This window comes from Peromyscus californicus, unplaced genomic scaffold (genome assembly GCF_007827085.1).
Source record: "Peromyscus californicus insignis strain IS unplaced genomic scaffold, ASM782708v3 Scaffold_11__1_contigs__length_118956290, whole genome shotgun sequence".
Classification (NCBI taxonomy): domain Eukaryota; kingdom Metazoa; phylum Chordata; class Mammalia; order Rodentia; family Cricetidae; genus Peromyscus; species Peromyscus californicus.
The window spans coordinates 108,383,078-108,408,427 of record NW_026294402.1 but is presented as its reverse complement, the minus strand read 5'-3'; the positions used below and the strand labels follow the sequence as shown (position 1 = coordinate 108,408,427).

At 48.4% G+C, this 25,350-nt stretch overlaps 1 protein-coding gene and 1 pseudogene across 1 annotated transcript in view; one reads left to right on the top strand and one right to left on the bottom strand.

Annotated features, from left to right (window-relative positions):
• Window positions 1-13,701: 13,701 nt before the first annotated feature.
• Window positions 13,702-22,723, bottom strand: LOC128105518 (40S ribosomal protein S21-like; annotated as a pseudogene).
• Window positions 22,635-25,350, top strand: part of Fbxl2 (F-box and leucine rich repeat protein 2) — a 59,160-nt gene continuing 56,444 nt past the window's right edge. Inside the window, 1 exon segment of the mRNA XM_052723117.1 lies at window positions 22,635-22,724. Coding sequence (XP_052579077.1) covers window positions 22,722-22,724 — 3 coding nt within the window. The 5' untranslated portion in view covers window positions 22,635-22,721.

Genomic DNA, 25,350 nt, shown 5'->3' with positions numbered 1-25,350 from the left:
CGCTGCTTGGCTAAAAGCATAGACCCTCGATAGCTCCCAGAGCTGGCGGTAAACCATGGCCATGTTGGGAAGCTAAGGTGGGTGGAGCCAGCAGCCACAGCTGCTGCAGTTTAAGGCAATAGATTCACAATAAGACAGATTCAGATGTAATAGTTTACAATATGTGTAAAATATACGTAGGCTTAAAAGAGACAAAAAAGGTGATATATAGAGTTATAGAAACAAATACATAGTTTTAAAAAATAAAGTCTTTAAAGAGACAGGAAAGGTAGTATAAAATATAAGCCATGTAAAAATGGATATTACACAGAGAATCTGCATTGTGTTGTCTTTGGGACTTGTAACTGCAGAAAAACATTTGATTGTAAAAGCTGTTGAGTTATGCCAAAATGTATATTTTAAAGGTATCTTGACTTCAAAATTTGAATATAAGGATATGTTACTTTGGAAAGGAGACTCTGCTTTTGTTCCCACAGAAAGCCAGAGGCTATGGATTTGTTCCAGATTAAGATACATCAGGTTTGACCAGCCAAGACCCCCTGAAAGGTCTCCGATGACACCATGGCCCAGATGATCCAACATCCAGAATGGTTTCAAGGCAACTGGCTCAGACGATACAGCCTCACGGACTACTCCATGATCCTAAAATTTTCTTTGTTTCCCCAGAAGATACAGCGCCCCCCTCCAGCAGGAAGTAGTAAGAGAAGCTACGCCCAAATTCCCAAATTATATGTAATTTTACTTTGTTAAGGTTAAAACCTTCCTTTTTAAAAAAAAAAGGGGGGAGTGCTGTGGGATGTTCTGTATGTCAAATGTGTTGCTGATTAGTCAATAATTAAAACACTGATTGGCCATTGGCTAGGCAGGAAGTGTAGGCGGGACAAGGAGGAGAATAAAGCTGGGAAGTGGAAGGCTGAGTCAGAGAGACACTGCCAGCCGCCAAGATGAGAAACAGCATGTGAAGATGCCGGTAAGCCACGAGCCACGTGGCAAGGTATAGATTTATAAAAATGGATTAATTTAAGCTGAAAGAACAGTTAGCAAGAAGCCTGCCATGGCCATACAGTTTGAAACCAATACAAGTCTCTGTGTTTACTTGGTCGGGTCTGACGGCTGTGGGACTGGCAGGTGAGAGAGATTTGCCCTGACTGTGGGCCAGGCAGGAAAACTCTACCTACACGATTTACTTTTCTGTTTTTATCCGTAGCACCATGCTCACGGTGGGTCCTCAGTCAGAGGGTCATGTGATAATACGCCCAGCGTCGGCTAACTCATGAAGGCCCCCGGAGAAGTCATGGCCTATGGCACTAAGTTCATTAGTTTCAGTGTCTTTTGTGTACTTGGTTTTTACATGTGTTTTATGTACTTACGTGTGTGTGCATGTGTGCACAATATGCGTGCGATGTGAATCGGGTCTTTCTCAGTTGCTCTCCACCTTACGTTTTGAGACAGGGTCTCTCACTGATCCTGAAACCCGATTTAGCTAGACTGGCTGGCAAGCTCCCGGGATTCTCCCGTGTTGACCTGCCCAGCACTGGAATTACCTGCATGTACCCACCATACCTGACGTTTCACATGGGTGACAGGAGTTTGAACTCAGGTCCTCCCGCCTGCACGGTACTTTACCAACTGAGCTGTCTCGGGAGTCCCTCGGTGTCTGCTCTATAAGACAACAGCCCGATTCTTGGCCCCTTGCGGCCACTGCAGGGCCGGGCACCTCTTGCCCATTCGATTAGGCTTTGCTAAGTGGAAGGATGACTCCATGAGCCTGCAAAGCAGCATTATACCAGCCAATATAGAATTTCAAAACCTGTTTGATGTGCAGCAGCCTTACAAATCATCTTGCTACCAGCCTGAAGCCACTGAAGGCCCTGAAAAAACCCAGGCACAATGTGGCATTTACATGCAGGCTGCCTTGGAGGCCCCGGAGGTTGTGGGCGGGGTCCTGGGTAAACACAGGCTGCACTGAAGAGCCATTGTGGACACTGGGGTTCTTTCAAGTTGCTCCGGGGTCTGAAGCCGATTTGCAGCTGGACGCCAAGTCATTGCCAAAACTGCTCCCCACCTCCCAACCCTCAACTTACCTTCCTTGCCTCTTTTAAAAATTAAAAGAAACCATCCGGGGAGAAGCCCGCTAACCGCAGGCTGCCAACGGCAGGAGACTTTTCTTGTTTACCACAGGGTTAGCGCCTAATCTGCAGAGCAGGAATGAGTCTTCAGAGAGGGATGCGGAAGCCCGGGTCCCAAAAGAAGCCCCCCCCCAACCCCCCACACTTGGAAGGAAGGCAGTTTAGGGCTGCCAAGGAGAGAGACACTCTTACTTCTGGGTGGGTGTTGCCTCTGACTTGCTTCTGTGTTAGCATCTCCGGGACCCTGGGAAGTCCCCAGTCTCCCAGGAAGCCCCTGCAGGCTCCATATGGTACCCCTGCTGCTTTCTTCCTTTTTTGTTGAAATGCAGATGGTCCTGAGAGGGACAGTTCTGGTAAAACACCATATTTAAAACCTGTGGTTAATTCTGGCTTTTGCGATTTAATCAGCAGGAGCCTTGGTGCCTCATTTTACATTTCTGGACCTCAGTTGCTTTCCTCTAAAACACACAATAATGTCACCAATATAGATGTTTCATTTGTTTAAAAACAGGACCTTGCAGGCTGGAGACATGGCTCAGCGGTTAAAAGTGTATGGCTTTTGCAGAGGGCCAGAGCTCAGTTCCCACCTGTAAGGCTAGCTCCAGCTCAGGGATCTGATACCTCTGGCTCCCGTGGGCAGCTACACTCATGTGCACCCCCACCCCCCACATAGACACATAATCGAAAAATAAAAAGAGGACCTTAAAGGTCACAAACTAAAACCGGGCGGCAGTGGCGCACATCTTTAATCCCAGCACTCGGAGGCAGAGCCAGGTGGATCTCTGTGAGTTCAAGACCAGTCTGGTCTACAGAGTGAGTTCCAGGACAGGCACCAAAACAACACAGAGACACCCTGTCTTGAAAAACCAAAAAATAAATAAAAAAAAAAATAAAAATCACAAACTAATCAGTGAAACATACCCTTGCTTTGAGAAACAATTAAACTGACCTTCTCATCGACTCTTCCATTGCCCAGTCACAGCGACATCCTAGATTGTCTTATTATACCCACTGGTATACATGTGTGTGTCAGTCCATACGCCCAAATCTTTGTTTCTTTCTAGGTGTGGTTGTGGTTGTATGGGACACAGCAAAACCTACTTTAATGCTCCAATAAGTTAACATCATTACTCATTGGCATGCTGTGCTGACTTAGGTTTTATATTAAAGCTTTAGCAAAGGTATTTTTCCTGCCTTTATTTTCTTCCTTCTGTCCATCGATTCATCCTTCATCCCTCCCTTCCTGTTTTCCCTCCTTTGGCTGGGCAAGTACTGGGACTTGAACCCAGGACACATGCTAGCTGAGCACCCTACCCTGAGCTCTGCCTCTAGCCCTGGCACACAGTCCTTTCCATTTACTCTGAGAAGACATGGTGGACGGGTTCAAGACCGGCCAGGATCAAAAGTAGTTTGCCAGTTTATTGTGGGTTACTTGTCCCTTTACATTCTGTTTCTTGTTCTTCTACTGCGCAAAGCCCAGTGAAGACAGGGAAGACTTCTCCTTATCCTGTGGGGGGTCACAGGCCTCTTCCCTCACGCACAGCTGTTTCCTGAATTAGGGTGCCTCCTCTTGGACAGGCTGGTATCTCCAAGTCCACATGTTACAGCTTGAATCAGAAATACAAGCCCTACACACACACACACACACACACACACACACACACACACACACACAGAGAGAGAGAGAGAGAGAGAGAGAGAGAGAGAGAGAGAGAGAGAGAGAGAGAGAGAGAGTCCTATTTTGAATGCTTGTTCCCACTGGCTATTTTGGGAAGCTCTGGGGGCTTTAGGAGGTAGGGACTAACTAGCTGGCAGAATCTGTTAGGGGCAGGTCTGAAGGTCACACACACACACCCCGCCCTCTCCTGGTTTCTCCTTGCACTCTGCTCCCTGGTTTGCTGGGACGTGAATGCCTCTGCCCTGTATTCCGTCTGCTATACAGTGGCTTCCCCACCCTCTCTGTCAAGGTAGACAAATGTAAACAGACGTTTCCTGTCCTGACTACCTGTGTCCCACATACCTGAAGCTGCTTCCCAAATTACCACATAGAGGCTTAATTATAAATGCTCAATACTCAGGCTTATTACTGACTAGCTCTTACACTTAAACTAACCCATAATTCTTACCTGTGTTTAGCCACATGGTTTGGTACCTTTTCTCAGTATGGCATTCTCATCTTGCCTCTCTGCATTTGCCATCCAGCTCTCTGACTCTGCCCTTCCGCTTCCCAGAATTTTTCTAGCCTGGCTCACCAGCTCACTCTCTTCTTGCCCAGCTATTGGCCAATCAACTTTTTATTAGCAAATGAAAGTAATACATATTCATAGCGTAGAAAAGGATTGTTCCACAGCACAGAAACTCTCCTGCTTCTGTCCTGGTGACTCAATGGTAACTAATATCTCACACTATTAGAATTTGTCGGAGCATGGGTCCGAACCCATGAGGGCATGAGGTTATCTCGGTCTCGCCACACAAGGCCATCTGAAGGGGCAATGACCTTTTATCAGGAAGAGGACTAAGAGTTACATCAGTTGTGCAAGGTCAAGAGATGGAAGGGATTTCAAAACATAGAAGTAGCCATGATGGATATGAGAGCCCAAACCAGCAGAGAGGCCTTGATGCCAAGCTAGTTGTGTATTTTGACCATTAACAGTCTGATGATAGATTCTGAACCAACACTGTTTGCAAGGCAGAGAATTCCAGGCCAGCCTGGGCAGCATAGTTCAGCTTCTGCCCTTTGAAAAACCAAATGCTTAGTGGTGGAGCCTCGCTTAGCATGTGCAAGGGCTTGCATTTGATCCCCAGCACTGCAAAAAAAAAAAAAGAAAAGAAAAAAAGCAGTTTGATGATTACCTAAAGTGAGGGGGGAAACTAAAACCAAAAAATAATGCAAACAAAAAACACAGGGTAAACTGAAGGTTAGAGGCAGGAGAAATTACTCCAGTAAATAGTTCAAGGGAGGCCTGGAGAGGTGGCTCACTGGGCAAGAGCCCTGGCTGCTCTTGCAGAGGACCTGAGTTTAGTTTCCAACACCCACATCAGATAACTCACAACCACCCCAAACTCCAGGTCCAGGGGATCTGGTGTCCTCCTGGCCTATGAGGTACCTGCAAACACAAAACATATCTTAAATAGTAGCTCAAAAGAACACGGCAAGCTATAAGTGAACATCTGCTTTATAAGCTACGTATCACTCTTGTTCAACATCAGTTTCTGTTTCTTTGGTTTCTTGACACAAGATGGTGGTAAGTAGCCCTGGTTGGCTTTGCTGTGTAACCAAGGCTGGTCTTGAACTCATGACAATCCTAGCCTCTCTAGAACTGGGATTATAGCCATGTGCCACCATGTTCAACCCTTGGTAGCTTTGTTTTATTTTGTTGTTTAAGACAGGGTCTCGCTATGGAAACCATGTCTCCTTCAAACTCACTATGTAGTCAAGGCTTGCCTTGAACTCAAGATGTTGTAGCTAGAGTTTTCCTGCCTGGCCCACAGTCAGGACAAATCTCTGACACCTGCCAGTCCCACAGCCATTCAGACCCAACCAAATAAACACAGAGACTTATATTGGTTACAAACTGTATGGCCGTGGCAGGCTTTTTGCTAACTGTTCTTACAGCTTAAATTAATCCATTTCTACTAATCTATACCTTGCCACGTGGCTTGTGGCTTACCGGTACTTACATCTTCCTTGTCCTGATGGCGGCTGGCAGTGTCTCCCTCACCCAGCTTCCTGTTCTCTCAATTCTCCTCTCTGTTAGTCCCGCCTATACTTCCTGCCTGGCCACTGACCAATCAGTGATTTATTCATTGACCAATCAGCAACACATTTGACATACAGACCATCCCACAGCACTTCCCCTTTTCTTTTCTTAAAAAGGAAGGTTTTAACCTTTACACATCTCCAAAGTCAGCTTGGTATATTTGGGAATTTGGGCGTAGCTTCTCTTACTACTTCCTGCTGGAGAGGGGTGCTGTATCTTATGGGGAAACAAAGAAAATTTTAGGATCATGGAGTAGTCCGTGAGGCTGTATCGTCTGAGCCAGTTGCCTTGAAACCATTCCGGATGTTGGGTCATCTGGGCCATGGTGTCATCGGAGACCTTTCAGGGGGTCTTGGCTGGTCAAACCTGATGTATCTTAATCTGGAACAAATCCATAGCCTCTGGCTTTCTGTGGGAACAAAAGCAGAATCTCCTTTCCAAAGCAACATATCCTTACATCTAAATTTTGAAGTCAAGGTACCTTTAAAATATACATTTTGGCATAACTCAACAGCTTTTGTAATCAAATGTTTTTCTTTAGTTACGAATATCAAAGAGAACATAATCCAGATTCTTTGTGTGGTAGCCATCTTTACGTGGCTTATTTTTTTATATTAGCTTGAGCCTATTGCTTTGAACTGCAGCATCCTAAGCCTGAAACAGCCCTGGCGCTGCTGGCTCCGCCCACTTCAGCTTCCCAACATGGCGGTGATACGTTTTCCGCCAGCTCTGGGAGCCATCAACTCTCAGAAATAGTGGGTCTATGCTTCTATCAAAGCAGCATGTAGCCCAGAAACCTCTTTTTTGTTTTGTTTTGTTTTGTACTAGCAAAGGCTAAATCCACCACACAGCTTAATGTGCCACTTGCAGAGGCCTCATTCCCACCATACTGCAGGTCAAGCATGCACGCACGCTAGGAACCTGCCAGTAGCTCAAACCGGCAGGCTGCCGCTAACTTGAAAGAGACAACTAGGAACTGTTTTTAGCTCTGTTTTAGAATCTTTTTTCTCAGGTTTTAGGTGGAAACTCTTGCCACCACGTTGGACACCATTTGTAGCTAGAGTTTTCCTGCCTGGCCCACAGTCAGGACAAATCTCTGACACCCGCCAGTCCCACAGCCATTCAGACCCAACCAAATAAACACAGAGACTTATATTGGTTACAAACTGTATGGCCGTGGCAGGCTTCTTGCTAACTGTTCTTTCAGCTTAAATTAATCCATTTCCATTAATCTATACCTTGTCACATGGCTTGTGGCTTACCGGCATCTTCACATGCTGTTTCTCATCATGGCGGCTGGCAGTGTCTCTCTGACTCAGCCTTCCACTTCCCAGCTCTATTCTTCTCCTTGTCCTGCCTATACTTGCTGCCTGGCCACGGCCAATCAGTGATTTATTTATTGACCAATCAGCAACACATTTGACATACAGACCATCCCACAGCAAGATGTAGTCCAGGCTGGCCCAGAATTTTGTGGCAATCTTTCTGTCCTAGCTTCTCAAATGCTGAGAGTATAGGCATGTAACATTGTGTCTGCATCAGCTCATATATTTTACAATGTGTGTATTCATTTGGAACCTCAGTTTTATTTAATTTTGCATATAAAACTGTATACAATAATTTCTATTTTTACCATTATACACTAGAGGCTAAGTCCATTTATTGCCAAGACAGCAGATCAATAACAATTAGCTTAATCATCTAAAAATAACAAGATAGGCATGTTTATATAAGTATGAAAGCAGGTCTGCAGATGGAGCTCAGTGCTGAAGAGGATGTACTGCCCTTGAAGAGGATCCAAGTTCAATTCCCAGTACTGACTTTAGGGGCACACAAGTGCCAATAAATCCAGTTTAGGGGGCCCAGCACCTCCTCCTGACCCCAGAGGGAAAGGACCCCCAAGGCCAAGTTCTCAGCACAAAGGAGATCTCTTTGCCCCAGAGGGACAGAGAGCAGGGAATAAGAGACAAAGACAGGAGAGAGAGGTGAGGGGGAAGGAAGGGAGCAAGGGAGGAGGGGCAGGGGTGTTCCTCCCAGGCTGGGGGTGGGGGTGTGAGGGGGCTGAGGGGCTGAGGTGGGGTGGGAAAAACAAAGGCCTGTCTCTGGATAGAGAGGAGACAGAAATGGCTCATAGGAAAATGGCAGTTTATAAAGGTAAAATGGGAACACCCTGTCTTTTGGTTTGTTTTGTTTTTTTTTTTTGAGACAGGGTTTCTCTGTGTATCTCTGGCTGTCCCAGAACTCACTTTGTAGACCAGGCTGGCCTCGAACTCAGAGATCCGCCTGCCTCTGACTCCTAAATGCTGAGATTAGAGGTTGTGCCACCACGGCCTTGAACAAACAAGGAAAAACAAAAACAAAAACAACAACAACAAAAAGAATCCAAGTTTTTGTTCTCCCAGATTTGAGCTCCGTTTACTTCCTGAGGCTGGTGAGCCTCCTTCTCCTTGGAGGGAAAGTTTCAACTCAGAGGAAAATGCCAAACAACAGTGATGTAGAACTGACCTGAACGGGTCAGGCCCTCAGGAAACAAGAGAAATCTTTTCTGTTTTCCCTTTACAGTGGGCCGCAGAGAGCCGATAGGACAAGCAAAAAAGACTTGCCATGGGGAAGGCCTCTGGCCAGAAACAAGTTGCCCAGCATTCATTCATGCATACATGCAACACACAAGCGATGGAAGATGAGAGGCTGACACAGTGCATTCCGGAGGAGACAATCTGGTTTGACAGCCCAACTCTAGGGCCAAGTCGGTTGGAATCCAGAGAGGGAAGCTGAGCACTGGGTAGCGCCACAGGCATAAGCCACTGTGGACCCCATCAGGCCCCTGACCAAGCCCTGCCGAGGGTATCACCTGCATCAACTACCCCCGAGACTGCTGGACACTCGTCTGTTACCCAGCTCCCTGTTTACTTCTACACTAGCCACTGTTCCGGTGGAAGGTCCACCTCAAGCCCTTCCCCCATCTCTCTCTCCCCAAACCCCGCCTCATCTCAGAGAGCCTGCCAAATAGGCTCCACCCCCGGAGGGTACCTAAGGTCCGGCTGAGACGTCCCCTCTTGGTTCTCCTCTTCTCCTGGGGCCACCCGGGAATGCTCTGCTCAGATTAAACCTGGATTTACTAATTCGGCCTGATCTGATTCAGTACATCGGCGGCAGCGTGATTTCCGGGGGATTTAAACTTTTCACCCATTGAAAAGGTGGCCAGGCTGGTATTTGTTTATCGGAAGAGGTGGGAAGAGCCTTGGGAGAAGGACCCCACGCCCAGTTTTTCATCACATTCAGTGCTCTGTCTTTTCCTGTCTGTGGACTTCTAAGAAGCCCTGCCAGACTCTGCCGAGCGAATGAGCAAATAAAAGGATTGCATTGTGGCTGCTTGGAGAGCTTTGGAACTTTATCTTCATTTGCACAGAAAAAACAAAACAAAATTCTAACTCCACATTTCACCAACATGTGCAGTGTGTGCCTACAGCAGCAGCAGGAAGGATGGCGAGAACGACCCGGTTGCCTGCAGACAAGCTCTTGCTCCAGTGAACGGGAGGCCGTGTGTGGACCAAAGGCTGGGGAAGTGGCGGGTCAGCAGGGGTCAGTTCAGTGCTGTATGAGGAAATACTGTGAACAGAGAAACTAAAAGTAATCCCCTGAGGTGGGGAGATGGCTTAGCTGGCAAAGTGCTTGTGGGACAAGCATGAGGTCTTAAGTTCAATCCCCAGCATCTACATAAGCTGGGCCTGGGGCTCGAGAGATGGCTCAGAGGTTGAGTACACTGCCCTTCCAGAGGACCCAAGTTTGGTTCCCAGCACCCATGTCAGGTGACTCAGAGGCTCCTGTAACTCCAGCTCCAGGGGGTCTGACACCTCTGACCCCCAAGGACACCTGCACTCACTTACACACACACACACACACACACACACACACACACACACACACACACACACAACTTTAAAGAAGGTAGGTCCAACAGCATACGCTTGTAAGTCCAGTGCTAGAGAAACTGAGACAAGCATATTCCGGGGCCCACTGGCCAACCTGCCTACTTACTTGGTGAGTTCTAGACCAATGAGAAACCTACCTCAAAAATAAAATGCCCCCAAGGAATGATAGCCGAGGCTGTCTTTTGGCTTCTGCTCACATCACATGAGCACACATGCACATGTAGCTCCCCCACCCCCAACATGAACATACATGCACACAAATAATTCCCATCTGAAGTATGTTGTAGAAACACAGGAAGTGGCAGCTACTTACAGTACTTGAGGCCAAGACAAGAGGATGATAAATTATAGGCCAGAGGAGACAATGTAATGAGACCCTGCCCTAAAAGACCAAACATCAAGCAAACACACTCAAAGTAGAAAAAAATCTCCAAATGTTAGAAGATGCCTGGCAAAATGATGCTCTCTGCCCCAAAAGCCTTCTACTCAACCCCAAAATGTCTTTGCCCTGCTTATAACGCTGACTTGTTCAAATCTTTAATTATGTAACTTACAATTAATTCATTTCTCTTGTAAAAAAATTAGAATGTTATGTGAAAGCCCAAACACCAAAAGCCTGTATCATTATGAGTTTGTGTACACAATTTTTAGAAGAATAAATTAGTCACAGTGGCTCCTGCCTGCGAGCCTGGAAGTCAGGCTCTGGATAAGAGCCCAGGCCGCTCTTCCAGAGGTCTCACGTTCAATTCCCAGTGCCTCACGTTGGCTCAGCCGCCTGCAACACCGTTCCAGGCACCCAACACCGTCTTCCGCTTCCAGGGACACCGTTCACGCGATGCACACATGGACACGCAGGGAAAACACCCGTCCACACAAAACGAAAATAAGTAAGTGTTGGCAAGCTGGCCCGCCATTTGGGGACCTGCCCTGCGTCCCGAAGTAAATCCTCTCTTAAGGAAACCCCTCCCTCTCCTTCCTCTTCCCCTTCCTCTTCCCCTTCCTCCCTTTCTCGCCCTGAGGAGTGCACGCCTCTGCTTTCCCTCTTTCCTGCTCTCTCTCTCTCTCTCTCTTTCTCTTGCTCACTCTGTTATAATAAACTCTCTCCTCATGGATGCGGTGCCTGGGGTGTGAGTGACTTCCCAGTGTGCCACGCCACCTGCCCCAGCGTCTGCATGGCGAGTCTCCCTCACCCACTGGGGCACCAACCCACCAAAGGCCCGCTGCGCACCGTATCATTACAGTAAGTCCTTAAAAAATACAAAATCTTTAAAAACTACACAAGGCAGCCGGGCGGTGGTGGCGCACGCCTTTAATCCCAGCACTCGGGAGGCAGAGCCAGGCGGATCTCTGTGAGTTCGAGGCCAGCCTGGGCTACCAAGTGAGTTCCAGGAAAGGCGCAAAGCTACACAGAGAAACCCTGTCTCGAAAAAACCAAAAAACAAACAAACAAACAAAAAAAACTACACAAGGCTACACAGAGGAACTCTGTCTTGAAAAACAAACAAACAAAATCAAAACAAAAGAATGTGTCAGGGTTAACAACATAGCTTTTCTTTCTTTATTTTATTTATTTATTTATTTATTTATTATCTATCTATCTATCTATCTATCTATCTATTTATTTATTTATTTATTTATTTATTTATTTATTTATTTATTTATTTATTTTTGAGACAGGATTTCTCTGTAGCTCTGGCTGTCCTAGAACTCACTCTGTAGACCAGGCTGGTCTCGAACTCACAGAAATCTACCTGCCTCTGCCTCCCGAGTGCTGGGATTAAAGGCTTATGCCACTCCCAGCTCATAAACTTTTACAGCTTTAGGGTCTGGTGATGTAGCTTTGTTGGTGAGGCGCTTGCTTAGCATGCACAAAGCCCCGGGTTAGATCCCTACTACTGCATAAACCTAGTGTGGTAACTTCCACCTGTAATTCCAACCCTGAGGAGATAGCAAAGAGAGGGTCAGAAGTTCAAAGTCATTCTCAGCTATGTAGTGAGGTCAAGGACAGCCCCTGTACTACTTGAGACCCCTGTCTGTCTTTCTTTTCTTTCTTTCTCTCTCTCTCTCTCTCTCTCTCTCTCTCTCTCTCTCTCTCTCTCTCTCTCTCCTTCCTTCCTTCCTTCCTTCCTTCCTTCCTTCCTTCCTTCCTTCTTTCTTTCTTTCTTTCTTTCTTTCTTTCTTTCTTTCTTTCTTTCTTTCTTTCTTTCTTGTTTTTTGAGACAGAGTTTCTCTGTGTAACAGTCCTGGCTGTCCTAGAACTTGCTCTGTAGACCAGGCTGACCTTGAACTAACTGCGATCTGCCTGCCTCTTCCTCCCGAGTGCTGGAATTAAAGGCGTGCGCCACCACTGCCCTGCTCCAACCTTTGTCTTTTAAAAGGATATTTGCTTGTTTACTTATTTGTATATTATGTGCATATAGCGTATGTTTGTACATGTCCATGTATGTGAATATATGCCCTTGTGTGCGGTGGTGCTCATGTGGAAGTCAGAGGACAATGTCACCTGTCTGTCTCTGCCTTCCACCTTGTTTGAGGCAGCATGTCTTACTGCTTGCCTATGTATAAGCCTGGCTAACCAGCCACAGATTTCCAGGGATTCTCCCACCTTCCCCTCCCATCCCAGGGTCCGGGTGCTGCACTGTGAGGGTTCTGAGGATTCTAAAGTCCCCGCGCTTCCGTTGAAAACCCTCTACCCTTTAGCCATCTCCCCAGTGCGGTCTCCAGGCTACCTCCTAGTGGCTTTGCTCCCCGCCCGCCCCTTGGACCTTCTTGATGTGGACATGTCAGGAACCCACCAACTGCCAGCCTCCGGCTAGCAACCTGTCAGCTCGTCTCCTTCCCATCCAAGCTAATGTGATGGGTGTTTCCTATCTTCCCACACAAACTGTGCACCCATCTTGCAGACAGCTAACCTGTGAGAATGCATCTGGCATCAGCGTTCATGCTGCAGACCCAGCATCGTGTGTCATCTTTGCAGCGGTTGCTGGACTGGCTAAAGGAGATGCCAGGGAGGACAGCGAATGCAGAGTGGGTCTCAAGCCACCCCCCACCCCGCCCCCACCAGGGACGCCACACACAGACTGGTGCTGGCAGGGAGGTTATTTTTGGATCGAGTACATATAGTCTGTTTAGGAAGTCATCTGTTCTGGAAGTTAGAAAAAATGGCCATGAGGCTTACAGAAGAGCACACCAAAGGTCAGAGGTCACCGAAGGAGAGATGAACTGAGGTCAGGCTTGTTAGCAAGCACCTTTATCTGGCCAGCCCTCTCCCTGGCTCCCCCTACCCCGCCTTTATTTATTTATTTGTTTGTTTGTTTATTTGTTTGTTTGTTTTGAGGCTGAGTTTGCAGCCCAGGCTGGCCCCAGACTTGCATCATCCTCTTGCTTCATCTTCCCAGGTACTAGGATTGCAGACGTGAAGCTCAATGCCTCTCTCTTTTGTTTGTTTTGAGACAGGGTCTCACTCTATAGCTCAGACTGTCCTGGAATTCAATATGTAGTCCTAAATGGCCTTGAACTCCTGACCCTCCCACCTCTACTTCTTGATTATAGGATGAGCCACTATACCCAATAACGTTAAAAATATATTTATTTTTATTTATGTGTGTGTGTGTGTGTGTGTGTGTGTGTGTGTGTGTGTGTGTGTGTTTGGGCTTGTCATGCATGAGTTTACCATGTGCATGTAGTTTCTCGTGGAAGCCAGAGAATATTGGGGTCCCTGGAACTAGAGTTAAAAGTGGTTGTGAGCCACCTGATGTGGATTCTGGGAACTAAACCTGGGTCCTCTTAGCCACTGAGCCATTTCTCCAGTCCCAACCTCCTAATGTCTTGATTTTTTTTTTTTTTTAACTTTCTCACTTTTATTTATGACAAATATTCCCTGATCTCTTCTGGTCAAAAGTTCTTTGAGACAATTCCATCAGCCTTAGCCAATCGGAGAATAGAGTCATCTGATTCACCCATCCTTCAAATGGCCCCACAGAGAGCATAGATTTTAAACTGGCCATTAAACCGGCCTGTGACCCTGTTAACCCCGGCCACATTCATCTGGATGAATGCGTGGTCCTTGGCACCAATAACGCGGTTGCTCGCGGAGCATTTCCGCAGCATGTACAGGTCCACGAACTCGCTGGCATGTCGAGGCCGTGCCTGCTCACTAGGCCAGCGGGAGTGCAGAAAGGCGATTTTTATATGTGTATGAAATTGTTCTTTGAAGGAATCTTGAGAAGAATGTGGCTGACTTCATGTACATTCATGAGTTCTCTAAGCAAAAATAAGACACAATTCTTAAGAAATGCAGAGTCTATAACTTAAAATGATGTGGGGGACAAAAAAACAAAAACCAAAACCACACCAGGTAACCAGACTGAGGTGCTTGAAAAATGTATGTGTCTTAATTATTTTTCTATTGCTGTGATATGACACCATGACCAAGGCAACTTATTGAAGAGCTTTTAGGTGCTTATAGTTCCAGAGGGTTCGAGTCCATGGCCACCATGGTGGGGAGCACAGCAGCAGGCAGGCAGGCATGGTGCTGGAGCAGCAGGCAGGCAGGCATGGTGCTGGAGCAGTAGCTGAGAACTTACATCCTGACCCATAACTTTTGTTTTTGTTTTTTGAGACAGGGTTTCTCTGGGTAGCCCTGGCTGTCTTGGAACTCACTCGGTAGACCATGCTGGCCTCGAACTCAGAGATCCTCCTGCCTGCTCAAAGGCTTGTACACCCCACCCCCAGCAGCCCTTAGCTCCGCTCCATCAGGCCTAGTCTCTCACAGAGTCATTATCCAGTCCCTGTTTTGGCAAAGATCCAGCTGTGAAGCCCTGGATCAGCCGGTGCTGTCAGAGCAGGCTCAAAAACTGGGGAACTAGGAAGGAAGGAGGGGGTATAAAGCCTGACAATGGATTCAAAGAAGATGGGACCATGGACTTTTTGTTTGTTTGTTTGTTTTTGTTTTTTGTGACAGGGTTTCTCTATGTAGTTTTGGTTGCTGTCCTGGATCTCGCTCTGTAGACCAGGCTGGCTTTGAACTCACAGAGATCTACCTGCCTCTGCCTCCTGAGTGCTGGGATTAAAGGTGTGGGCCACCACGGCCTGGCTAGGGACTATGGACTTTTTAAACCTCAAAGCCCACCCCCAGTGACACACCTCCTCCAATAAGGCCACACCTCCAAATCCTTCCTAAACAATTCTACCAACTGAGGACCAAGTATTGGAACATAAGAGCCTATGGGCCACCGATATCGTTTAAACCAGCGCAGTGTGCATGGAAAGCCAAGAGGTGAACTTTAGTTCCATTTGCAGTTTGTCAGCTACTTTGGAATAACTTATTGGTCCAGCAGCAAAAATGGTGAGCCCTTGGGCAGTGCCAGCCTAGCCACCCTTTCGATCTCTGAAGCTCGGCAATGGTGGAAGGAGAGGACCAACTCCACAGAGTTGTCCTCTGGCCTCCACATAGGCTCTGTGGCATGCATACCTACATACACATCATTTACACACACACACACACACACACACACAGTTAATAATAAAATAAAATAGAAATAGAGACATTCTCCTCCTCCAAGAGTCACCATTGCCTGCTTCAGTGGTTTTGAATGGACCCTGAGCTTGACCCCAGCCAGCTACTCCCTCTGCTCTACCTCTTTGCACCACCACAACGTGCCCGATGTAGCCACAACCACAACATCTGCCTTGAAGGTGTGCCAAACTACCACCAGGACCTGGATGCTGCCATCAACTGCCAGGTCACCCTGGATCTCTTTGCTCTGGTGTCTCTGTTCGAGCCTTGGTACTTTAGTCATGATGATGTGGCTTTGAAGAACCTGGCTATATACTTTCTTTGCCAACCTCAAGATAAGAGGGAAGATGCTGAGAAACTGAGGAAGCTGCAGACAAAGCCAGAGTGTTGGGGTTGGAGATGGCTCACTGGGTAAGAGCACTGCTTGTAAGGGCCCATGTTTGATTTCCAGCTCCTACTTGGTGGCTCACAATCATCTGTAACTCCATTTCCAGGGGATCGGACGCCCTCGTCTGGCCTCACATTCTCACACATGTGGCACACAGACATTCATGCAGGCCAAAACACTCATACACATAAAATAAAATAATTTAAAAAGAAATCTGGCACTTAACTAACTAATATACAGTTGGACCAGGCATGTTGGAGCATACCTATAATCTCAGGTGGGGCAGAACCATCATGAGTTCTAAGCCAGTCTATGCTAAGTAGCAAGATCCTGATTCAAAACCCCAAAAACAATTGCCAGTACACCCCCAAACAACACTAAAAAATTTGGAGAAGTCTCTAACCTATGCCTAGTCATCCAGTTGCTGAAAGCCTTGATTCTGTGTATACTCTGAAAAAGAAACAATATTGATTAAAGATGATTTCACCAGGGTTGTCAAAATGACTCTGCACTTGCTGTCCAAGTCTAGTGACATGAGAATGGTCCCTGGAAGTCACACAAAGAAAGAAACGAGAGTTTGCATCTGTAACCCCAGCACTCCTATGGAAAGATGGAAGTTAGGGACAGACTGTCCAGAATCTTTTGGGTTAGTGTGGTAGTTTGAGTAAGAATGGTCCCCATAATCTAATTTTTTTAATGCTTAGTCATTGGGGAGTGGCACTATTTGAGGAAGATTAGTGGGTGTGGCCTTGTTGGAGTAGGTGTGGCCTTGTTGGAGGAAGTGTATCACTGGGGGGTGGGCTTTGAGGTCTCAGATGCTCAAATCAGGCCCAGTGACTCACTCTCTCTTCCTGCTCCCTCTGGATCCGGATGTAGAACTCCCAGCTACTCTCCAGCACCGTGTCTGTGTGCATGCCACCATGCTCTGCTGTGGATATCGCTCTGTATAAATAAAATGCTGATTGGCCAGCAGCCAGGCAGGAAGTATAGGTGGGGTGAGCAGACTAGGAGAATGCTGGGAAGAGGAAGGACAGAGTGAGGAGTCTCCAGACAGATGCAGAGGAAGCAAGATGAGAATGCCGAACTGAGAAAAGGGACCAAGTCATGTGGCTAAACATAGATAAGAATTATGGGTTAATTCAATTGTAAGAGCTAGTCAGTAATAACCCTGAGCTAATGGCTGTGCAGTTATAATTAATATAAGCTTCTCTGTGTAATTTGGGAAGTGGCTGCTGGGTATTTGGGAGTTGTTAGCAGAACAGAGACTTCTGCCTACAGTCCTCTGACCACCGTGGCACTCACATATCCCCCAATAAATAAATAAATATTAAAAAAACAAACTACACATAGAATCTTATATTTTCCATGACCTCAAACCTCTGTGAGAATGCTTCCTAGCAGATATGGAAGGTACATAACAACTTTAATAAAACACAAAAATCGACAAAGAATAGGAAAGAAATTGACCCTTGTTGTGGAATGTTACTTTAATTGTGTAAACGTGTGTTACTTTTGTTTATGCTGCATTTGTTTAGCTGTTTCTCCTTGTTGTGAATGTGTTGCTGTTTCACCTTGCCTGCCTAAGGCACCTGATTGGTCTAATAAAAAGCTGAACAGCCAATAGCTGGGCAATAGAGGGATAGCCAGGGCTGGCAGGCAGAAAGAATAAGTAACAAGAGAAATCTAGGCTCAGAGCAGAAGAGAGAAGAGAATGAGGGAGAAACAGAGGAAGATGCCTGGGGCCAGCCAGCCAGCCAGACACAGAAGAAACAGGGAAAGTTTGTTCTGTAGGACATACAGAATGAAAAAAAGATAAAAAGCTCTGAGGCAAAATGTAGATGACAAGAAACTGTAGCATGATTTCTATCTGGTCTTATTAATAAAAACCCAGAGTCAGATATCAGGGCGAAAGCTGAAAGATCAAAGAAGCAGAGCAGCCAGCCACCAGTTCTTACCTCTACGAAATCCTCAGCCTGAAAGAGAGCCGAGCGCCTGTCTCCTCCCACTTTATATTCCTCTCTCTGCCCAGTCATATCACTTCCTATCTCCACCTCCCTAGTGCTGGGATTAAAGGCGTGAGATTCCAAGTGCTTGGATTAAAGCTGTGTACCACTACTGCCTGGCTTTCTTTCTCTTTTAGAATGGATCAATCTTGTGTAGCCCAGGGTGGCCTTGAACTCACAGAGATCTGTCTGCCTCTGCCTCCCGAGTGCTGGGATTAAAGGTATGTGCCATCACTGCCGGGCCTCTATGACTAACTAGTGGTTTAGCTCCTCACTCTGATCTTCAGGCAAGCTTATTTATTAGATCACAAACAAAATATCACCACAAGAAACAGGTTAAATTAATTTATAAGAACTAGCAAGAAAGCCAGGTGGTGGTGGTGAACACCTTAATCCCAGCACTTGGGAGGCAGAGGCAGGCAGATCTCTGTGAGTTCGAAGCCAGCCTGGTCTACAGAACTAGTTCCAGAACAGCCAGGGCTGTTGCACAGAGAACCACTGTCTTGGTGGTGGTGGTGGGGGGGAAGAACTAGCAAGAAATGAGCCTAAGCTAAGGCTGAGCATTCATACCTAATAACAAGTCTCTGTGTCATAACGCTGGTTGGTGGCCCAAAAGAAAAAGCCTGGTTCCTCTCTGTTCTCTCTCTCTCTCTCTCTCTCTCTCTCTCTCTCTCTCTCTCTCTCTCTCTCTCTCTTTCTCCACATGTGTCTCCCCCTAGGCCTGGTTTCTCTCTTCCATCCCCCCCAATAAAGCACTGAAAAAAAAAAAAAGAATAAGCCTGGTATAGACCATCTATAGTAGTTTTAGAAATACCCTTTCCATGTATCAGTAATAGTAAATTTACAAAATTGGAATAGCTGAGTGAGCGGCCCGAGCTTGTAAATATGGTAGCTTTAGTAAATAGTATGTGTTTGACTGAGGTGCACATTTTTTTAAGCACATACAAATATCCCCTCAGATCAGGAAGGACCAGGATAATCATCCACAAGGGCCGCAGACCATGCCACCATCCAGGGCCGCAGACCATGCCACCATCCAGGGCCGCAGACATGCCACCATCCAGGGCCGCAGACATGCCACCATCCAGGCCTTCAGCCGTGTATGTTAAGATGTAAGCAGTAAGTGAGATGGGCATAGTGGGAAGCTGAGGTGGAAAGAGTTCCATGAGCTCCAGGCCAGCCTGGGCTACACAGCCAGACCCTGTGTAAGGCAGGGAAGGAAGCAGAGGCTGGTCACTAGCGTTTAGCAGGTTTGAGGGTCCTTGGGAAATAAAGTGAGCTAGTGTGGAGGTGTTAATGAAGTCCTGTGTCAGAGGCCTGACGCTTTTTTCTTTCTTTTTTTTTTTTTTTTCCGAGACAGGGTTTCTCTGTGTAGCTTTGCGCCTTTCCTGGAACTCGCTTTGGAGACCAGGCTGGCCTCAAACTCAAAGAGATCCTCCTGCCTCTGCCTGGGATTAAAGGTGAGCGCCACCACCGCCCGGCGAGGCCTGACTCTTGAGAGGCCCCAACAGATCAGGTCCATACACTCACCCCAGCAACCAAACAGGAAAGGCAACAGTGACATCTGCAGCAACGTCCTCAGCAGGCTGCAAAGATCTTGTTCAAGATTCTGTCGTCCAGGAGGCAAAAACCACATATCATCATCAGGGGTCAGCCGATCATCATCTCAGGGTCAGGTGGGGCCTTAGTGTCCCTGCCTAGGGGTGGACTCCACTCCCTTCTGAGCTGGTGATCTCTCAGATCAGCTGTCCCTGCAATCCAAGAAGACTGTAGGAGGACAGACACAGAGTGGAGGGGATGGAGGCATGTGGCCAAGCCTCTCTACTGCATTTACTTATCCATCCCACCTCTACAGACATTCGCAGCTCAGTCACGTGATTTCTTTCCTTTAGCACAAGCAGTCTGAAAGTCTTTGTCATGTGTGGAAACAGCAGTTGCAGTGAGTGGAACATATGTGCCCCTGAGCATGTAGGGGCTTATTGATTGTGATGGTTAATATTGGTTAATACTGGTTGTCCATTTGACAGGGTCCAGAGCCACCCAGGAGACAAACCTCTGGGCACATCTGTGAGGGGATTCTACATTACGTTATTTGACATGGGAAGACCCATCCTCACTTCGAGTGATCTTCCGTGAGCTGTGGTCCCTGCCTGAATAAAAAGAGAAAGCAAGGTGAGCACCAGCCTGCCCCCACAGCTTCCTGACTGTGACAATGTGACAATGTGAGGCGCTACCCCAGGCTTCTGCTGCTTCGTCTTCCTGTCATAATGAATGGTATCCTCAGACTGTGAGGCAAAAGGAACCTTTCCTTCCCGAAGGTGCTTTTACTGGGGCATTTCATCACAGCCAGAGGGGAGTAACTGACCACAGATGGAAGAGCTGGCGTGTTTTCTTTAGTCCTACCTGCCAGAGAAACCCCTGGAACCCCACCATTGTGTACAGGAGGGGAGGGAAGACAGGTCGCGCAGTGTGTTAGTCTGACGGTGCTGCTATCACAAAATGCCACAGGCGGGGTCATTCTTAGTAGAAGTGTGTTTCTTATGGCTCTGGAAGTTCCAGTCCCGTTTAGGGGATGAGTCATTGTTCCCACTGCAAAATGAAGCCCCTCTAGGCCACCGTCTTTTCATGCAGGGAAACAGATTAAATCTGAACGTGAGTTTCGGACACAGAGGTTCAGACTGCAGCACAAAGAGACACATTTAGACAAGGGTGTTGGTAAGAGTGTAAGTCTGAGAAAGTAGACTTTCAAGATACAGATAATATACGTACTTACTATATCTACAGCTGTATCTATAATGGGTATGTGTGTGCATGTTTGTGTGGTTACATTGTGTGTATTTGCACACGTGTGTGCACATGCATGTGAAAGCAAGAGGACATCCTTGGGTGTTCCTTAGGCACTGTTCACCTTGTTTTTGAGACAAGGTGTCACATAGTGTCTCACCAAGTAGCCAGCAAGCTCCAGGGATCTCTTGTCTCTGATTTCACATCACTGGGATTACAAACACAGGGCCCGATGACTGACTTTTTTCTCTCTTACACATGTGATCTAGGGATCAAAGTCATGTCTTCATGCTTGTGCAGCAAGCATTAGACTACCTGGGCCCCCCTCCCCCGCGCCCCCAGCCTCTGAGGACATGTTTTTGTTGCTGTTTGTCTTTCGGAGACAGGGTTTCTCTGTGTAGCCCTAGCTGTTCTGGAACTCTCTCTGTGGACCAGGCTGGCCTTGAACTCACAGAGATCTGCCTGCCTCTGCCTCCCCCGAGTGCTGGGATTAAAGGTGTGAACTACCAGGCCCCCATGTTTTTTAAGGTAAAGAGAATGTTTGTTAATAGATGGGAAGTGAGGTCAAAGGGGAAAAAGGGACGTTAAGGACAATTTGTTGGGAGCAACCAGGGGACAGGAGGATTGTTTGCTGGGATTGGGGAGATGGGAAAGCCAGAACCTTGGGCCCTGTAAAGTCGGGGATTCTATCAGACATTCCAGGGGAGATGGCAGGTTGATTGTTGATTTTTGTTTATCTTATTTATTTTTGAGATGGGGTCTTACGGAGCCCAGACTGGCTTGAGATTTACTACACAGCAGCAGGGATGACCTGGGACTGCTGACCCTTCAGCTTAGTGTGCATGAGCATCATAAAGGTTTGTGCAGCACTATGGGTCGAAACCAGGATTCCTGGGTGCTGGGCAAGCACTCTACCAGCTGGGCTACGACCTCAGACCAAATGTTTCTTCTCCACCAGGTTGACCGGCCGGATCTGGGAATATCTAAATTTTATTCAGTCACATTAAAGGGCTGGAGGGTTGGCTCAGTCATTAAAGGTTAGGCTCACAATCAACCACATGAAAAACATCTAACAAATTGCTGTCTGATTTACTAAATTAGAAGCTACGCATGTTAAGCAACATCATTAATGGACCTGCTAAGATTACACATATGTGTTTGAGATGGAGAGGGGTGTCTCTCTGTGTTGATCAGTCTTGCTCTGAACTCTGGACTCAAGGGATCCTTCTGCCTCGGTCTCCCAAGCATTTAGTACTTCACCTTAACCACTGCACACCAGTTTAAGGATAGTCATCTGTCCCCCCATCCCCACCCCCGCTCTGTCCCCCTCACTTCCCCAAGACAGGGTTTCTCTGTGTAACAGCTTCTGACTCTCCTGGAACTCACTCTGTAGACCAGACTGGCCTCGGACTCCCAGAGATCTGCCTGCCCCTGCTTCCCGAGTTCTGGGATTAAACGCTTGCGCCACCACCTCCTGGCGGGGAGTCATTTTTAATAGACAAAAGTAGCTTTCAGAATAAATGCATGCTTCGCTATGTATTTGATTGGAAGCATGCAAGCAATCAGATTGGAATACCAGCCGTGACCATTTCAGGTGCTGCCATTTACCGTGGTCATTTAAAACGGCCTCTTAGGTAATGGTGTTTGTTTCTTTCAAGACGAAAGGCTGACGTCGAACTCTCTATGTAGCTGAGGATGACCTTGGATTTCTGGTCCTCCAGCCTCCACCTCCCCGGTGTGCACCACCACGCTGGCTTTATGTGGTGCTGGGGGTGGAACCCAGGGCTTCATGCACTCTAGTCAAGCAGTCTACCAACTAAGTCACATCCCCAGCTCCAACAGTTTGGGTTTCTGTCGTAGTTTGTTTGTTTTTGTTTTCCTAGTAGAGAGGATCCACAAAGGTGTCTTGCTCCGCACAGTGCGTGGCTGGGCCACCTGTCGGTTGCGAGGGCGTCAAGGTGATGCTGTGGTGATGAGAAAGGACCAGGGGTGGAGCCCCAAGGCAGTCAGGCCCCGCCTCAGAGCTGCGTGGGGCCAGGAGAAGTGGGCGGGCCGGAGGGCGCGCCTACAGATCACGTGGCGGACGTGGGCCAATGGCCGTCTCCGAGCCCACCTTGAGGCCGGGGCGGGGCGCCGGGCTGGCGTCACCAGGACAACGGGCGTCGCCGGCGCCGTGTGACTCGGGGCTGTGGGCGCGCTCGCGGCCATGGTGAGTCTGGGGCCCGCGCTCGCTCGCGGGGCAGCGGAGATGCGGGGCGCCTAGGGGAGGGTGCGGAGAAGAGCCAAAGCCTGCCGGGCGGGGCAGGGCCGGGCTGGGCAGGGCAGGGCCGGGTGAGGCCGGGCAGGGCAGGGCAGGGCAGGGGGCATCGGATTGGTCCTGAAGAAGGAAACCCCAGGTCCCCGGGTCCTGGATGCCGGGCCCCGGGACGCTGTGCTTTCTGATGCTCCGTGTCTGGATCACACACCCGGCACCTCCACTCGGTGGACCACCCCGACGCCGTGACGCTGTTCGGCCCGAGCGTGCCCGGGAAGCCACCAGAGGGTGTGGTTACATAGATGCCCACAGCCACACTCCTCAGTCTGCGTACTTCAGGCTGCTTTTATGCAATGATGTCAGTACCGTACCACACATTTGTTTCAAGTTCAGCGTCCTGACGGGGCTCCTAGCCCAGGGGGATTTAATGGGTGGCTTCAGAAAGACCCCTTTCCCCCTTTTGTAAAAATGGGGGACCTTGAACTGGACTTTTTTTTCCTTTCTTTCTTCTGAGTGTTGCACTCTCTCTCAGTGAGGGATTTAATGAATCTGTCATTAGTACGTTGTAAACACTTTAAGCCGTTAGCTTTGCTCAATAAACTTGGAAGGCTGTGGGCATGCCACCTGGCCTCCATTAACTTCTTGTTTAAAGCCTTAATTGACTTGGCCTGCGTGCTGACTTAAACGGGCAAGGTTCAGGTGTGATTTCTTGAGAGGTCTCCATCCATACAAAAGAAGTGAGCTCCCTGGTTCGTGACACACCCCGGGTGTAGAATATTTGAGGGTTAGCTAATAGAGACGTGCCTGATTTTAAGAAATACGTATCTAGAGGGCTGTTGAGATGGCTCGGTGGGTAAAAGCACGTGTTGCCAATCCTGACAACCCGAGTTCCATATTCCTGACCCACGTGTGGGAGCAGAGAGTCCTTCCTGTAAATTTTCCTCTGACCTCTGTACAGGGTGTTTCCTCCACATAAATAATAAAATGTAAAGGAAATGTGTTTACTATGAATAGTTAGATGGATATTTGCTTGGGGTGTGTGTGTGTGTGTGTGTGTGTGTGCGCGCGCGTGTATCCAAATGCATGCGTGTAGGTGATGGTGTGAAGTCCAGAGGTCAATGACTGGATGTCTTCCTGCATCCCTCATTTCTGACAGGGTCCCTTACTGAGCCTGGGGCTCTGGGGCTCTTCCTGTTTCTCTACCCACGGTCTCCTCATCACTGAGTTGACAGACACTGTACACAAGCCGATTGTACTGCAGGGTACTCAGTGTCCTCCTGTAGAGACACCATGGAGTAGGGAGTGAGGCTTCTTCTCTTGTTTGGATGCGTTGGTTCTGAGTGGTCTGGAGTGATTGTCATCGTGCCCCAGCCTTGGGTTAGATGCTGAGGAACAGAGCAGGCAGGCCTCACGCTCTCCGGCTCTGCATTCTTCCCTGTGGCAAAGCTGAATGAGAGGGATTAGCAAGCGCAGGCAGTTCTGTGGATAGGTTCACACTTCCGCCTAGGGCAGCTCTGGGAGTTTGTCCGCCACCTCAGTTTGTGTTCAGGACTCGGCATCTGCTCTCTGCGGCTCACAGAGCTGATTTACACAAGGCCTTCTATCCCTCAGGATGAAGCAGCAGTGTTTAAAAACGTTTCTTCTCTCTGCCCTCCTCTTTTGTCAGTCTTGCTCTCTTTTCCTGCTCCTCCTCATCCCCTTTCACTGTTCTCCCTCGCTTTCCTCTGTGATCGCTGTGGAAGCCCTCTGGTGGCTGGTTTGCACACACTGTGGAAGCCCTCCGGTGGCTGGTTTGCACACACTGTGGAAGCCCTCCGGTGGCTCGTTTGCACACACCGTGGAAGCCCTCCGGTGGCTGGTTTGCACACACCGTGGAAACCCTCCGGTGGCTGGTTTGCACACACCGTGGAAGCCCTCCGGTGGCTGGTTTGCACACACCGTGGAAACCCTCCGGTGGCTGGTTTGCACACACCGTGGAAGCCCTCCGGTGGCTGGTTTGCACACACCGTGGAAGCCCTCCGGTGGCTGGTTTGCACACACCGTGGAAGCCCTCCGGTGGCTGGTTTGCACACACTGTGGAAACCCTCCGGTGGCTGGTTTGCACACACTGAAAGCCCTCCGGTGGCTGGTTTGCACACACTGTGGAAGCCCTCCGGTGGCTGGTTTGCACACACTGGAAGCCCTCCGGTGGCTGGTTTGCACACACTGTGGAAGCCCTCCGGTGGCTGGTTTGCACACACTGTGGAAGCCCTCCGGTGGCTGGTTTGCACACACTGGAAGCCCTCCGGTGGCTGGTTTGCACACACTGTGGAAGCCCTCCGGTGGCTGGTTTGCACACACTGTGGAAGCCCTCCGGTGGCTGGTTTGCACACACTGGAAGCCCTCCGGTGGCTGGTTTGCACACACTGTGGAAGCCCTCCGGTGGCTGGTTTGCACACACTGTGGAAGCCCTCTGGTGGCTGGTTTGCACACACTGTGGAAGCCCTCCGGTGGCTGGTTTGCACACACTGTGGAAGCCCTCCGGTGGCTGGTTTGCACACACTGAATGCTCCAGTGTCTTTCCTGGGTGCCAGTTTTGTTG